The sequence below is a fragment of the Chinchilla lanigera genome, unplaced genomic scaffold (genome assembly GCF_000276665.1).
Source record: "Chinchilla lanigera isolate Chin_1 unplaced genomic scaffold, ChiLan1.0 scaffold00045, whole genome shotgun sequence".
Taxonomy (NCBI): Eukaryota; Metazoa; Chordata; class Mammalia; order Rodentia; family Chinchillidae; genus Chinchilla; species Chinchilla lanigera.
Genome location: NW_004955446.1, coordinates 4,055,667 through 4,071,654, shown reverse-complemented (window position 1 = coordinate 4,071,654; position 15,988 = coordinate 4,055,667). Strand labels below are relative to the sequence as shown.

Sequence of the window (15,988 nt, the reverse complement as noted above, 5' to 3'; positions counted from 1 at the left end):
GGGAAGCCTTTTTAAATAAATGACGTTGACTCAATTGATATCTACATAGAGGAATAATAAAAATAACCTCAATCCCACCATACACGAAAACTAACTCAAAATAAATCATATACCTGAAGAAAGGAGACAAAAGTTTATACTTTTAAGAGAAAATACAGAAAAATTTTTGTGACTTTGGAGCAAGCAAAGATCTCAGATAATGCATGAAAATGTGATTTATAATGCAAAAATGGTAAAATTCTGTTCTTCAAAATGTAACTTTTGCTCTGTGAAAGGCACATTTAAGAAAATGAAAAGGTTAACCATACACTGAGAGAAATCATTTACAGACTATATTTCTGACAGGCAGCTTATACCTACAATATATTTGTATACTGTTAAAATGTATTAATACGAGAAAAAGTCAATGGATTTGAACACAGTCCAAAAGAAAACATATGAATGGCCAAGAAAGCACATAAAAGTATGATATTACATATCAGGAAAATGAGTCAGAACCATAACAAGATCCATTTCATACCCACTAAAATGGCCAGAGTTGAATATCAGTACCAGATATAGTTGAAGATATGAAATACTGCTCAGTAAGGTAAAGGCATACTGAACAACATAGAAGAATTGCAAAAATATTTTCTAAGTGAAAAAACTCAGACATAAAAGACTACATATAGTATGATTCCATTCATATGAGTTTCTAGTAATGAATAAACTGTGATGACAGAGAGCAGATACTGGTGCCCAGTACCTGAGAAGGAAAATTGGCTGTGGGGGACATTTAGATACTTTTTAGGGCTATGGAGCTGCTTTCTATCTTGATTGCAGTAGAAGTTATATACTGTACACAATACCAAAGTAGTTAAACTGTGTACGTCCAGCACTTGGAGGCTGAGGCAGGAGAACTGCCACAAGTTCAAAGCCATCCTGACTCCATAGTGATACTGTGTGTCAAAAAACCAAAATACAAAAATCCTCAGTGAAATGCTGGCAACAGAATACAACAAATCATCAAGAAGTTTAAACACCATGACTAAATAACATTCAGCCCAGGGATTCAGAGATGGTTCAACATATACAAATCAGTAACTGAAATATACCATATTAGCAGAACCAAGGACAGAAATCACAGGATCATCTCAGTAGATGCAGAAAAAGCATTTGACAGAGTCCAGTACCCTTTCTTAATAAAAACCCTACATAACACTGGAATCAACGGTCTTTATCTCAATCTGATAAAAGCTCTCTATGACAAATGAACAGCCAACATCATACTAAATGGTCAAAAACTAAAACCTTTCACTCTAAAATTAGAAATAAGGCAGAAGTGTTCACTGTCATCACTGTTACTCAATACAGTTCAGGAAACACTAGCCAGATCAATCACACAAGAGAAAGAAATAAAGATAGGCAAGGAAGAAGTTAAATTATCATTACTCGCAAGAAAAAGTTAAAGTATCATTATTCACAGATGACATGATACTCTACATAGAAGACCCCAAAAACTCCCATCAAAAGACTTGTAGATTTAATAACCAAATTTATTAGCGTAGGTGAATACAAAGTCAACTTTCAAATCAATAGCCTTCCTGTACACAAACAGCAAACTAACTGAGAGAGAAATTAGGGAAATCAGACCTTTCACAATAGCACCCCAAAAAATGAAACACTTAGAAATCAACCTAACAAAGAAGTAAAAGATCTATATATTGAAAATTACAGTACTCTCAAAAAGGAAATCAAAGAGGCTATAGGAAAATTGAAAGATATCCCTTGTTCATGGATGAGAAGAACCAACATAGTGAAAATGGCCATACTTCCAAAATTGTCATACAGATTTAATGCAATCCTGATCCTGCGATGTGGAAATGGCAGGAAAGAAATATCACTCTAAATTCAGTGCAGCCGGAGATTCCAAGAGTGTGGCAAATACTCCAGTAATGTATGAGGCTCTGGGGTCAAGCTCTCCTGCTGCCTTTCAATTTCCCCTCTCCTTTGCCATTATTCATTCATTTACTTGACTGTCTACTGTGTCAAACTGCTAGCACTTGTCTGTCGGTCAAGCACTCTCCTACAGGCTGGGGAAATAAGACTTTCCTTCAAAGAGTTTAATGTCCGGTAAGGGTTAAAGAAGAGGAAACAGAAAATTACAATAAAGTGCCATACGCAGACATGCCAGCTTGTGCTCCAGAAGCCCAAAGGAGAACATCCACACCTGGCTTAATGACTGGAATCAGAAAGGCTTCATGAACTAAGTGCCAACCAAGCCAAACCTAAAGAATGAGCAAGAATTAAGGAAGAAAAATTAATTGAGGAATGGAGAGGAAACTGTTTTTAACGTTCCTGAGAGAATGATGAGCAGGTGGGAAAGGCGACTGACTGAGGGTGAGGGGAGGATGTCAAGTAAACAATATACATAGCGGGCTGGGGATTTAGCTCAGCGGCACAGTGCCTGCCTGGCAAGTGTGGCGTCGTGTGTTCGATTCCCGGTACCAGGAAAAAAAATATATATCTATATACGTTAAAAGAATAGTAGTTAAAGCCAAATGAAACCACTGAAGGTAGACGCGGTGGAGTTGAGGGAGGAGACTGGAAGGGAAAGGATTAACTGCCTCCAGCAAGGCGTCTAGGATTGTTAAGGTGCCTGGTCTTTATCCTAGGATAATGCACATCCAGCTATTATAGGATAAGACGTAACTCACTTGGAAAATATTGTTCATTTTTAAAAACCTATCATAAGAATCATCCTAGGTATACTCATTATGATAACACCATCTCTTCGCTAGCAAGATTGCTAAGTGTATGGGCCTCAAGTATTATTTCTGTATTTAATGGCTTTTTTTTCATTAATGTGCTCAGTTTTTATCGTTTACAGCTGTCAGTCTTAGAAGTGGAGCTGGAAATACAGCACTTGAATCCATATAAAATTATTTGTAAAATTGATTACTCTTTCAGGTTCCATCAAAATCATGTTAGATAGCCACAAAATAAACAACTTATTTCTTATATTATTTTGCAATTATTATCATTGTTAGTATTACATTTTTATATTATATACTTTAGCAAATCTCTTGAAGAAATGTATTGATTGATTATTAATATATTTATTGCACATCCATAATGTTCCACAAACTAGGTTATAATGAGTCAAGTAACAAACTTAGGCTTGAGTAGAAAGATGACCAGTGTACTTAATCACATCTACCTTGTTTTGGTTTGCCAGCCAAAGACAGGAAGAAATAGGTTGAGTTTTTGCTGTTTTATATTTAGTCACAAATTTATATATATACATATATATATATTTAAGTATTTTTAAATGTCAGTTTAACTGAGGTTGTGTTAGGCAAAACTGTGGGGTTTTTTTGGGGTTTTTTTTGTTGTTTTTTTGTTTTTTTTTTTTGGTTTTTCTCCGGTACCAGGAACCGAACTCACGACCTTACGCTTGACAGGCAGGCGCTTTGCCGCTGAGCTAAATCCCCAGCCCCTTAGGCAAAACTGTGTTTAAACACCAGGATGTTAAGCAATCATCATGTGGAATTATTACAGGATGCAACCTGTACTTTGACTTTCTAAATCCTGATTTAGTAGAGTCATTTTTGTTTTTTTTCTGGTATGTGTCCTAAAGTGTTTGTTAGATTCTAAATTTTATCCTAAATTACATCTTAAATTGTTTGTTAGGTCTATTTATTTTATATGCTACCATCCTGTTGAAGTGTGTTGTTATTACAACTGGGAAACAGAAGTGACAGATAATTGTATAGCAACCAGTATTTGAAAGTTTGTATCTTGTAAGATGGAACAATAGAAAATAGTATTTCTGGATTTTAGGAAGACCTTAATTTTAAATGTGAAATAGGTGATTTTTATCGTCAATTTAAATAAGTACAGTCTAGTCAACTTAAGTACAAGTGAGAAAAACAGTTAAAATATCATATATGGAATAAAGATTTTTACAAAACTGGTTGATCAACTAATACCAGTCACTTTCTGGTGGAGGAAATGGTTGTAAAGCCAATGGAGCTTATTGGTTTTGTTTTGAAATTAGAGGATGAAACCAAGCCCAATTTGGACTTCCTCTTTAATGGCATGAACATATCCATTAATATGATTGCACTACTTACTCTAAGAGTATTCTACTATTTTTCAGAGGAAGAAGCTGCTCCAGATGGTGCTGTTGCTGAATACAGAAGAGAAAAACAAAAGTATGAAGCCTTGAGAAAGCAACAGGCAAAAAAAGGAACTTCCCGAGAAGACCAGGTGAATTTTTCAAAAATCTCTATGTCATTCATTGCCTTTTAATAGTCTTCCAGGATTATGAAACAGAACCTAATTTGATTATATAACAGGGAAGCACTATCTCCCTAAGAAGAATAAGGATATATTTAAATGTATTTATGTAGGGTACACGACCAAGGACCTCAGCCACTCATGTGAGGGTCCAAATTCTAAAGTTCAGACATTAAAGTGAAAAAGCTTGATACTTTCAAGTTTCAACCTAGAACTCCCGTATCAAGCACAGGAACTCTGAAACGACATGGCCCTAGAAATTCAGGTAGAAGTGCGCACTGTGAGTGGTGAAGTGGCACTTGCAAATGCTGAGAGGCTCTTTGCACATGCCAGCTAAGCCAGCTCAGCTTGAACTTGTATACTGCCTAGAAATACGGCATTTGGTCGGCTAGTGGATTTTGTAATAAATCCCTGGTTTTTTGCAAGTGATTCCTGAGTCTTAAGTAGTAATAAGAGAAAATTGTCAGAAATCAAAAATACAAAGAGAGAAATCTAGTTCAGTAATTTGGGAGTCAGCTGTGTATGTCATGTAGTATTTTGTGCTTGATAAAACCAATCTCTTCAGCATCCCTTCATGTTGAAAAGGTAGGGGGCAAACCAAAATCATTTATTTTTGGTGTTGCTATGGATATAGATATTTAGATATGCCATTTTAAGCAAAAAAAAAATGAAACAGGCAAAATAAAAGTAAATTAAAAAGCTCAAGCCTATTTGGTTAAATTAATCTAATCAGAAACTGTATTATAATTACTGGTAAAGAAGGATCACGCGTTAGTACTTACCATGAAAATAATCATAGGGAGAGTTCAGCAGAAATCTAGTGTAGGAAATTTTAATTACAGAGTACTAAGTTATATGCAACTTTCAAAAGCAATGGAACATCAGATGAAATTAAGAAAAAGTAAATTATTGACTTGTTTTCATGGAGTCACAAAGTCTTCTGAACAGCAGCTATAGAAACTATACTATTGAAAGTGATGCAGATAACTCTTATACATACATTTCTTTTTTTTTTCTTGCCCTGAAAGCAAATAATTTTAAGAAGTTGTCATGTACTAATTGCTATATTTATGACCAACAGCGAGACACATTCCTGCCTGCTCTCAGCTGTCTGGGAAAAGAGCCTATTAAACTAGTAATATCAATAAAAGGAAGTGAGCATTATGAAAGGATAGGTGCAGAAAACTGTGTAAATATATAACAGTAGGACCTAAACATGGCCAAGGATATAGGAAGATCTCCCTGAGAAAATTATTGGTCAGCTGAGTTTCAAAGGTTAAACAAGAGCTACCCAGGTGAAGGGGAGGCAGAGTATGAGTAGACAACACTTAATTTTAGCCAAAAGGATGAGAAGCGATAGTATGGGTAGATGAAAGAAGTAGTATATGAGAAGCCTTTGCTTTACAAAGAACTAAAAAAAGTTAAGTCTAACTGTAACATACCTAAGAGAAGGAAGGGCATAAGGCTGAAGAGGTAAGCAGGAGTCAGCTTATGCAAGGTATTTTTGAGCCATGTTAAGGATTTACTTGATCCTAAGGGCAATGGGGAACTGTTGAAAAAAGGAAATGGCATGATCTCATCTGCATTTTGGGAAGATCCCTCCAACCTGGCAGTAGTGTGAAAAAATAGACTGGATCCAGGGCAGGACTAGAGGTACAGAGGCCAACAGAGAGACTGTTGAATGTGGAATGTAAAAAGAGTCTGCCAAAGCAAGGGGCCTTCACAATAACTTCTCCATGCAGAGAAAAGTCTTTCGCCGAGCTGAAGAGTCATGCTGTAAGTGGTTGGCCATTCATTCCTTCAGCAAAAGCCAGAAGTCTGAGTAATTCTCACCAGATGCCAAACAGAAATACTTTCGTGTAGATGCCATCTTCTTCACCCTATAATATGCACTGGTATTTTTGTGGTGTCTTCTTTTCTGACCAGTGTCTTCTCTTGCTTTAGAAGGCAAAGTCCAATCTTGAATGTAGAAATCTAGAGGAGCCAAGAGGATATTTTTTATTTGACACAATCCTTCTGAATGAATGCATGTAGCGTGTTCATTGGCTCCAAAAGAAAACTGCTTTGCCACTTTTAATTTAGGGAGAAAGATCCAGGTCTAGTGAATTTTCTAGGAAATTTTACAATATCATTCCACTAAGAAGTGTTCTTCGTTTTCATTGTTTTTTATACCCTCAGAAAAGACATTTCCAAGTACACATACTTCACCATTAAAAACTGATAGGATTTTTAAGATAAAGATTAAATATAGAGGCATGCATATGGAAAAATAAATCCATATGATGTAGATATATGAACACCAACATAACACCCAAAGCCTTGAAGGATATCTGCAAAATTGTTAGCTATGCTATTTTAAGTAAAGAGGTGATAGTTATTTTTGTTTTACTTCTCCTTTCTAATTTTCCTACAATAACTTTTCTTTATTATCAAGTAAATAAAATACATGTTAGTGAACAGCTGTGACTACTATAGAAACATAAAATGTCCAACTTGTAACATTCTTAGTGGCCCTTAGAATGTTGGAATTTATAAATTTTACCCAAATTCATTTCATTCAATGGCTATAATAATGTGGAAATTTTCAGCTCTTTTTTATGTGACCATTAAATTTTGCAGAAATGTCTAAACCACTTTTCACTGTCACTTTGTAGCAATAACTGCCTTGTTTCATAGACATTTTGACATCTCATGTTAGTTAAGTTCAGGTTCTAGGCTGCCAAAACGTACTTAACTTTTTCATGAACTGTCATCTTAATGATATTTTGTAAATAAATTCTGGAGCCTAAGTATTTATTGTTATACCTTATTATGTTTGCTATTCATTATGTTGAACTATTAATACATTTTCCTCATATGAAGTATGAGGATATTAATATTGAGTTCAACAAACCAAACTTATGGTTGTGCTCTTGATTTTTTTAGACAGGTAGTACTTTATCTCACTTCACAAGGATATACTCTAAAACTAGGCTAGAAAAATTTCTTCCTAGGTTGTATTCTCTGCTTAAATTCTGGAGTACACTGTTAAGGTATAACCAAGAGAGGATCTGATTATAAAATTGCAACCATTTGTTGGTTTTTCTTGCTCACAGAAAGCGTGGAAACTGACCAAAATATATTTTTTAAACATATTCAACATAATACTTGTATCCTCCTTCTCTCTGAACAGCAGAACGCAGTGCCTCTTTTTCTGAGGGGGGGTGATGGTGATAGTAGGGATTAAACCCAGGGACTTCACACTGAGCTACACATCTCCAGATGTTTTGAGACAGAATCTCACTAAATCACTAAGGTCCTCGGGCTGGGCTCAAATGTAGGATCCTCAGCCTCTACTTTCCAAAATGCTAGGATTACAAGCATGTGCCACCACAGCCAGTTTACAATGTTTTTATGTGTATATAATTTTAAATCATAGGATAAAGGCATATTTATTGCTTTTTACAGAATTTATGTAGTTCTTTATTGATAGACCTTTAAATATATTTGTTTCCATTCATATGAATATTGTTGCTTTAGCCATTTTGTGCATTTCAAGTTGTTTTTCCTAAAATGTATTTAGAGGATTGGAGCTACTGAATCAGAAGGAATGATCATTTTAAAGTTCCTACTACAGGGGCTGGGGATTTAGCTCAGCGGCAAAGCGCCTCCCTGGCAAGTGCAAGGTCCTGAGTTCAATTCCTGGTACCAGAAGAAAAGAAAAGTTTCTACTACATGTCAGCAACTCTCTAAAGATATTATTTCAACTTACCTATCTTCCAGTGATTAATGGGTTCATTCATTTCACTTTCTCCATATTAATATGTTTATGTTTTGCAAAATTTGTTTATTTTATTTATTTATTATTTTTCATATAAAATACTATTTGTTGGTAGTGTTTCATTTTTTATTCCATATGTCATAGCAAATTATGTTTGGTAGACATTCAAAGCTTAACTAACCTGGGAATGATGGCTCACACTTTCATTCCCAACACTCTGAGAGGCTGAGGCAGGTGTATCACAAATTCAAGCCCAGCCTAGGCAACTTGATTATTTAGCAAGACCCTGTTTAAAATTAAAAATTCAGAAAGGGTTGGGGATGTATCTTGGTGCAAAGACCCTAGGTTCAATCCTCAGTACCACAAAAGAAAAATTAAGAGCAAATATTCCTTAAAGTTGCAGTGTCTTCCACAGAAGCAGATATAAACTCCCACAATCAGAAAATGATAAACTACCTCTGAGGAAAAATGTCAGTGCAAGCCCAAATAGGACACTGTCAAAGTTTATTAATACCAGTATTGTAGCCTGAAGACAGTTTTGTTATTTTCCTTCAGACTCAAACATTTATCTGAATATTTCACATCTAGGTAGTATATTTTCTTTTTTACCAAATTTAAGTGTCTATTTTAGAATTTACTTTTATCAGAAAACTTACCAGTCTAATTGTTATTTCAGACTCTTGCACTGCTGAACCAGTTTAAATCTAAACTCACTCAAGCAATTGCTGAAACTCCTGAAAATGACGTTTCTGAAACAGAAGTTGAAGATGATGAAGGATGGTAAGCTTTGATTTCTTCGTGTTAACCGTGAACAGGCTCAGGTCAGAGACATGATGGGGACATTTCCACTCCGTCATACTTTTCTTTGTTTAGACTTTACTGCCATTACTATAGAGCCCTCAGCACTCTTTTTTTTTTTTTCATTTCAGTTCAGTATAAAGTGAAATAAACATACCAGGTGCTGAATAAATCAGCGTTTATGGTGTGTTTCTAGTGTTGTGCTAGCAAGAGATACCTAACACTATCCCTGCCCTAAGTAACTTCTGAAATTGTGGAAAAGATATGACTCAGATTAAACAGCTAGGAAACAACCTTAAAAGACAATAAATCAATAACTTTAACACTTTCCCACAAACTTAGTAAGGTATTTCATAATCCTAGCTTCCTCTTTCAAGTTTATGATCTACAGGAGCCTAGCAACACATACACAGTTAATTTTATTTTTATCTTTGGATATTTTTCAGCTTTTAAAGACACTGATAAGAAATAAATTAATGATGTGTACGTGCCCTGTGCTTAGAGCTTTATCCTATGCTGGGAGAAAAAAAAAGAATAAAAACTGCGCGTTTCCTTTATCACACCCCTCTGTCCTCCAGTTGACTTTACGTGCAGTATATTAGGCCTCCCCACACCTAACTGCCTGCACCTCCCACTGCCCCCTGGCTCAGGCACATCGCAGCAAGCAGGCCAGTGCGTCACCCCCCACACATGACTCACCCTCTGGAGCCTCTGAACCATCCCATGTGCCATTACCCCAACACAGAATCATGGCCTCAGAGCTCCCGGCCAAGCAGCATCTCCCCTCCTTCCAAACTGTTCAGCACTCCCATCCTCCAGGAAACCAGTCAGCAAGATTTGTTGAGCACTAACAAATCTAGAGGGTGCAGGAAGGAGAGCTGGGACACACAGTTTAAAAAGACATAAAAACACTTAGAAAACATTTAAGCACGTACGGCTCTGCAACTGTAAGAAACTATAACCGAAAGGGCTGAGAGGATGACGATTTGAGTGGAGTGAAGCCTACCTAACCTAGGACCCTGAAAGTACTTGTCTACTTTCAATTAATTTATAGTTTGCACATGACCTGGGTTATGATGCCAATTTTTATAAAATCCTCAATCCCTTGTAGCAGGTTTCTAGTACTTAAATATTTGTTTATACTTAAATTCAAAGTGGCTTGAAGGCAGGAGCTGGCTCCTCCCATAATTCTGTGCCAAATGCAAAGGCTCAGTTAGTGTCGATTGACCCATAGAGATAAGTGCATATTGCATAGAAGAGCTTTCTGTTTTTTATATGACTGGACAGGTTTAGTTTTATTTTGGATTCCTTGAATGTCTCAAAATATCTTTAAATGTTTTGGTTTCAGCCACCACACAAAAAATGTTTTGCCAAGTTCTCTTCCCCTTATTTTTGAATCCATATGCATTTTTTAAGGAAATATGACCCATGTGTTTCTGATTCATTTACACTTAACTCATCAAGATGGTGTTTTGTAAGAGCAGTTTGATGCCCAATAAGTTTTTTTTAACCTTTTTATAAGCCATTTAAGCCCTTTTTTATTGAACAGGAAAGTCACCAACAAATTCAAACCCCAGAAGTTTCATTTGAAACTCATAACCCACAGGATTCAAATTTACTTTCAACTTGGCAAGACCATTTAATTTCCCAAGGTTCTTCCTAGCCTTTGGTTCAGTACTCTCTCATTTTTTAATTCCTCATTATCTTCAGATATCAATCATGTGTTTTTAAAAGTGTCATTCTTGTTTTTGATGGGATTCAACCATACAGTCAGTGTTCTGTCTCACATCCTCACTAGAAAGTTAAACAAATAGGAAAACTTCACCAGATATAGGGGGGAAAAATTCCCTGGTCAGTAATGTTGGCTAATCCTTCATCGGAAGAAAAAAATAAGTGGTAAAAAAGGCAGAAGTAAGTTAAAAGAATCATTAACAGGACTTCAAGGCGTTTATTTGTGCTTTCCATTGCATTCTTCTAGAGAGAAAGTCAAATTTGTGTACTGTGCACCTACAGAATATTTTTGTTACTTGTTTTATCTAACATCTAATAAAAATACCTTTAGTGTTCAAGCATTATGCATAATGCAAAATCACACAAAATACAAATGACCCTTATGCAATGCCTTTTTATTGCAATATAGACCACTGAATTTATAAGCAGCAACATCATTTCTGTTCATAAATAAAGTACAGCTTTATCAAGTTTGTGGTGATTTAGATCCTTTCTCATAAAGTATATTCTGCTCAGGAAAGGAGTCTTATACTTAAAATGATTTATAGCAAATACTATCAATGCATGGCATGTGTGTGTGTGTTGTGCATAAATTACATGGTTCCCAGACCGTTTTGTAGGTCATGGTTGCCACTTTTCTAAGAAGCAAAAGTCAGCCAGTGTGCTGTGCTACTCTGTCAGGGTCTGTTATCTGAGGTAAAATGATTGCTTCTAAGACATTTTTATGTGTCTGCATGAATGGCCACACATTGAGGGATCATTTTCATTTTCTGTCAAGATAGAAACCATTACCAATTTGTTGTTTTCTTTTACTTGGCAAACTATTCTATTCACATTTTTGGCTGAGCTGCCGTATTGGCATGGTATTGAACAGACATTTGGGTACCATTCAGCAGCATTCTACTTTTTATGCAACAACAACAAAAAAGTGGGAGGGGGGAAAGAAAGAAAAGAAATATAATTCTATTGTAAACAGTGTATATGCTATTTGATAATTATTCCCAGATTTCACTGTCTAACAAGGCACTTAAACAAGTGTTATTTGTAGATCTAAGCTGAAATGTATGATAGATATTTTTCACTCAGAATTACTGATTCTCCTTTTGTTCGAATATATATTGCTACTATTTGGTGGTAGTAATGGTACCAGATTCTAGTTTAGCAGCTAACATGGTCTCTTTGCCACAATATTCCCTAGTCCCACAGCATCGCGTACATTACAGGGATAGAGCCCTTCTCCAAGCATGGTTTTAGAAAACAGATGAGACCCATGGAGGGAGGCAGCAGGCAGAGGGTTCATATGACCATGTGGATGAAGTCCATATGCCACTTCGTGCTTGGTTAGACAAAGCTTGATGAGCTCCCAAAAACAGTTCTGAGGGAGCTGTAGCTAATAAAGCAGTGAAGAGACATAAAACTAGAAAGACACCTGTTCCTTACACTAAATCTAAAACCTCTGAGAATAGAGTAAAGTCTTGTGAACACTAACTACTCACTAATATGATCTATTGAAAGTTTCTTTTCAGGTTGTTAAACATAAAGTTATTTTAAAACTTTACAACAAATATACATGATAAAATAATAAAATGACTAATGTTTCACATTTTCTTTCACCTCCTTTGTCTTTCTTCACCACCACTTTCCTTCACTGTACATACAGTAACTATGTCTTATAAAAATGTGAAAAGTCCTAATAATTGCATATTTGCCTCCAGTAAATATTTTAATGATTATTATATAAGTAATAGATATTCATAATAGAAATATCAGACTATAAACTCCTTCAAAAGAGGTAAAGTAAAAATCAGGTGGGATCTCAAACTCAAAGAAACATACTATTAATTTGTACATATTAATTAAAAATTTATACTTAATATATAAAAGTATATGTTTATATTTATGCATAAGAATTTATACCCTTTGAAACATGTCTGTGCACATACATACTTTAAGCAGAAATAAGATCATATAGCACAACTTTATAGCTTGCCTTTTGTCCTCCACAATATACTCTTTGTCATACATTATTTTATGATATAATTTTAGTATTTTGTACTATATGGTATTCTATTATAGAATAAGCTACAATATACTTGACTATATTCATATATTTAGACTCTTTCTATTTTTTAGTATTATAAGCAGTGATATAAGAAAAAGCTTTCTATGGATGTCATTGCCCATTTCCTCAGGATAAACTTTTAAAACTGGAATTGTTTAGTCAGTAAATATGCATGTTCGATTTTAGCTAAATATTTTCAAGTAGTCCTCCCAAAATGTCATTCCAATTTATACGCCCAAATAAATATCATTTAAGACTTGCTTTTAGGGCTGTTAGAATTTGAAGAATTAATTAAGCTTCTTTGCAGTGCTTAATGAAAGAGGGTAACATTTTAGAAGAAATATTTTACCTTTGTACAATTCTTTAAAACACACATATAGTCTGGTTTGCTTCTGCTTTTAATAAAACTGTACTACTTTCAACAGAGCTTTTCTTCTTGGGAACTTCATCTCTAAGTATTTTTATCCTTGGTTCTGAAAAACTTGAAAGATAATCCTATGATTAAAACTTTGGATATGGATTTTTCTTTTTCATTTTTATTACTACACCTTGGTTTGTGTTACAATTCAGTTTTATCTATCACTCAGACAATTTGTTTCTGCTAGAGATTGGAGTCTTAAAAACTAAGATTCGGCTTGAAAAAGTTTTAAAGTCTTCCCCTGGAGTCAGCATAGTATAGAAAGAACAAGTATCAGGTTGTCTAAGTAGCCAAATTAGTGAAGTTTTAGGGATGCAGATTTTTTAAGAGGTCATTTCTTTGAGACCTCTTTCTGAGATACCATCAGTGAACATAGCTTCATCTTACCACTTGTACTAGTAAACTTCTACACTCCTTTTATATGTAACAGTGTTGTCATCTGTGTACAGTTTGGTCATATATTCAGTAAAGGGTATAAGAGAGCAAATTAATATTTTAATTATAGTTTCCACTTAACTCAAGCAAGACATTGCCAAGCATGGGTAGCAAGGTGGCATACGTGAGCACAAATGAGATGTAAGGATATACAGTCTTAGAGTATTGAAGGCTCAGAGTATCCAGGTGAGAGAATTTCTTCAACCTTTAGTATTAGCCATTTAGGAGGTTTCAGAGTTTTTGTTCTCTGGCCTCTTAAAAGTTTTAAAATTTATTGAGAACCCCAGAGAGCTTTGTTTATATGAGATATAGATATCAATATTTACATTATTAGAAATTAAAACTGTCATTTTAAATTGCTTTAAAAGAATAATAAATCTGTTACATGTGAACATAATTATCACAATAGTTAAAAATAATTTTACCTACAAAACAAAATTTTACAAGATGAGTGGCATTAGTTTGCACTTTTGTAAATCTTCAGTCTGGTGTAGCAAGAAGAGCTGGATTCTCTTATCTGCTTCACTGTGTTTTGATCTCACACAACATGTAGTCTCTGAAAAGTTCCACCATCCACTCGACAGGCTAAGAATGACAAAGTCAAATAAGCACTCTTACAAAATAATTTTGTGTGTGTCATGATGCTCTTTATTTATCAGGGGTGAAGTCCAATCTGTAGGTCTTAGGAGGCTTTTTTTTAGGTTCATTTGTGATCCTGTTCCCATGTGGTACCAACGTGACATTTTCTGAAGTAAATGTGCTCAGCATCACTGGCACAGGCCTCCTACGACAACTCTTGGCCATTCCTGCAGCCATCCCTCACCGGCCCTGTTTTCACATGGTTGGTGCCATGCCATCTGTCTTTTATAAGGTTTTCACTTACATAGTATTATTGAAATATAGTCTTATTTTTTGTAAGGTTTTAACTTCCTTCACCTCACTATTTTTTCGTACTGATTTGTAATTCTTTATGTATTCTGGCTACCATAGTTGTTGTAACTGTCTATTCCAATCTGTGACTTGTTAAGGTCATACTGAATTACCTGTATTTCTATAAACACATTATATTCTCTTATCTGGGACTTTGCTCATGCTGTCTTCTCTATGTAGAATGCCTCCCTACCGTATCCCCTCATTCCTTTTCCTTCCTTCACCTGGCTGTCACTTAGTTTTCCCTGGGGTCTTAGCTTTGCTGTACCTCCTCCAGAGTTTCTCCTGTCTGTACACTGTCCATTAGTCACACTTTGAGCCTTCCCACACATAAGTGTTTAAAAATGTTCAGACTGTTCCCTTTGTCGAAAGATCCCCTTTCTGCAGCTCTTGGTGGTGCCCTAGCGAAATCTTAGCCGTTTTTCAAGACTCCCTTCTGTGATGTTCTCAACGGAAGTATTCTCTCAGTTTTCAGAAGTTAGGTGCTTGTTTGGATATTGAAAGTATCTTGTGGTATTTATAGTTTTGGGGATTTTTACATTTGTGCCTGGTCTATTAAAATAGATTATTATCACAGTAATGTCATGTTGATTCTAAGTGGTTCACTTGCCTTAATTCATTTGATTACCTCAGTAACTCTGTGAGGTAGATACTAATAGCTTGATTTTACTTGTGCAGTGAGACAAATTAAATCATTTGTAGTATCTTCTCTGGGTCTGACACAAAGTAGACTTTCAAAAATATTGACTGACCTTATGTGCATGGATATCTGCTGTAAGGAAAGGAGTAGTTGAATATATACAACACTCTTAGCCCTGGTTAGCTAGAAACGGAGTGTGAGAGCCAGCAGGCACAGGTGAGCGTGGAAAGATATAATTCACTTTTCCTTTCAGTATCTTCCAGTTGCCTCACTTATTGTCATGAGAAATCCAGTAGTAAATTTTAGTCTGATCTGTGCTTATTTTCTTCTCTGTTTCCTTTATGATGAAATATCTGTTCAAGTCTTTTGCCCATTTTTAATTGAGTTGTTTTCTTACTGTTGAAATTTGAGAGTTCTCTGTATAGTCTAGGTCCAAGTCCTTTATCAGATATACAATTTTTCTCCCCTGCTATTGTGTTTTTAAATTTTTCTTAAATTTCACTTCTTTTGTTTATTTCTTATTCTTATCAAGTGTCTTTTATAGAGTAAAATTTTTTGTAGTTATGAAGTTCAACTTGTATGGATTATGCTTTTGCTGTCATGTTTAAGAATTCCACATAACCTGAGATCACAGATTTTTCTCCTAAATTTTCTTCTAAATATTTTACTCTTTTACACATTGCAGTTAGATCTAATATCTATTTTGATTTTTAATATAGAGTATGAGGTTCAATTGAGTCAAGGTTCAATTTCTTCATATGGTTTTCCATTTGTTCCAATACAATTGTTAAAAACAACTCTCTTGTCTATTGAACTGTTGTAAAACTTTGTTAAAGATTATTATATTTACATAGATCTCTTCCTGGTCTGTCTATTGTGTTCTATCAATCTATATATTTATCCTTTCTCCAGTACTATATTAGCTTATTACAG

The 15,988-nt window shown here is 35.1% G+C and overlaps 1 protein-coding gene across 1 annotated transcript in view; it reads left to right on the top strand.

The window, feature by feature from the left end:
• Cwc27 (CWC27 spliceosome-associated protein homolog) overlaps positions 1-15,988 on the top strand; it is a 197,952-nt gene that overhangs the window by 158,790 nt on the left and 23,174 nt on the right. Inside the window, exons 12-13 of the mRNA XM_005392634.1 lie at positions 4,142-4,251; positions 8,718-8,821. Coding sequence (XP_005392691.1) covers positions 4,142-4,251; positions 8,718-8,821 — 214 coding nt within the window. The remainder of the gene's footprint in view (positions 1-4,141; positions 4,252-8,717; positions 8,822-15,988) is intronic.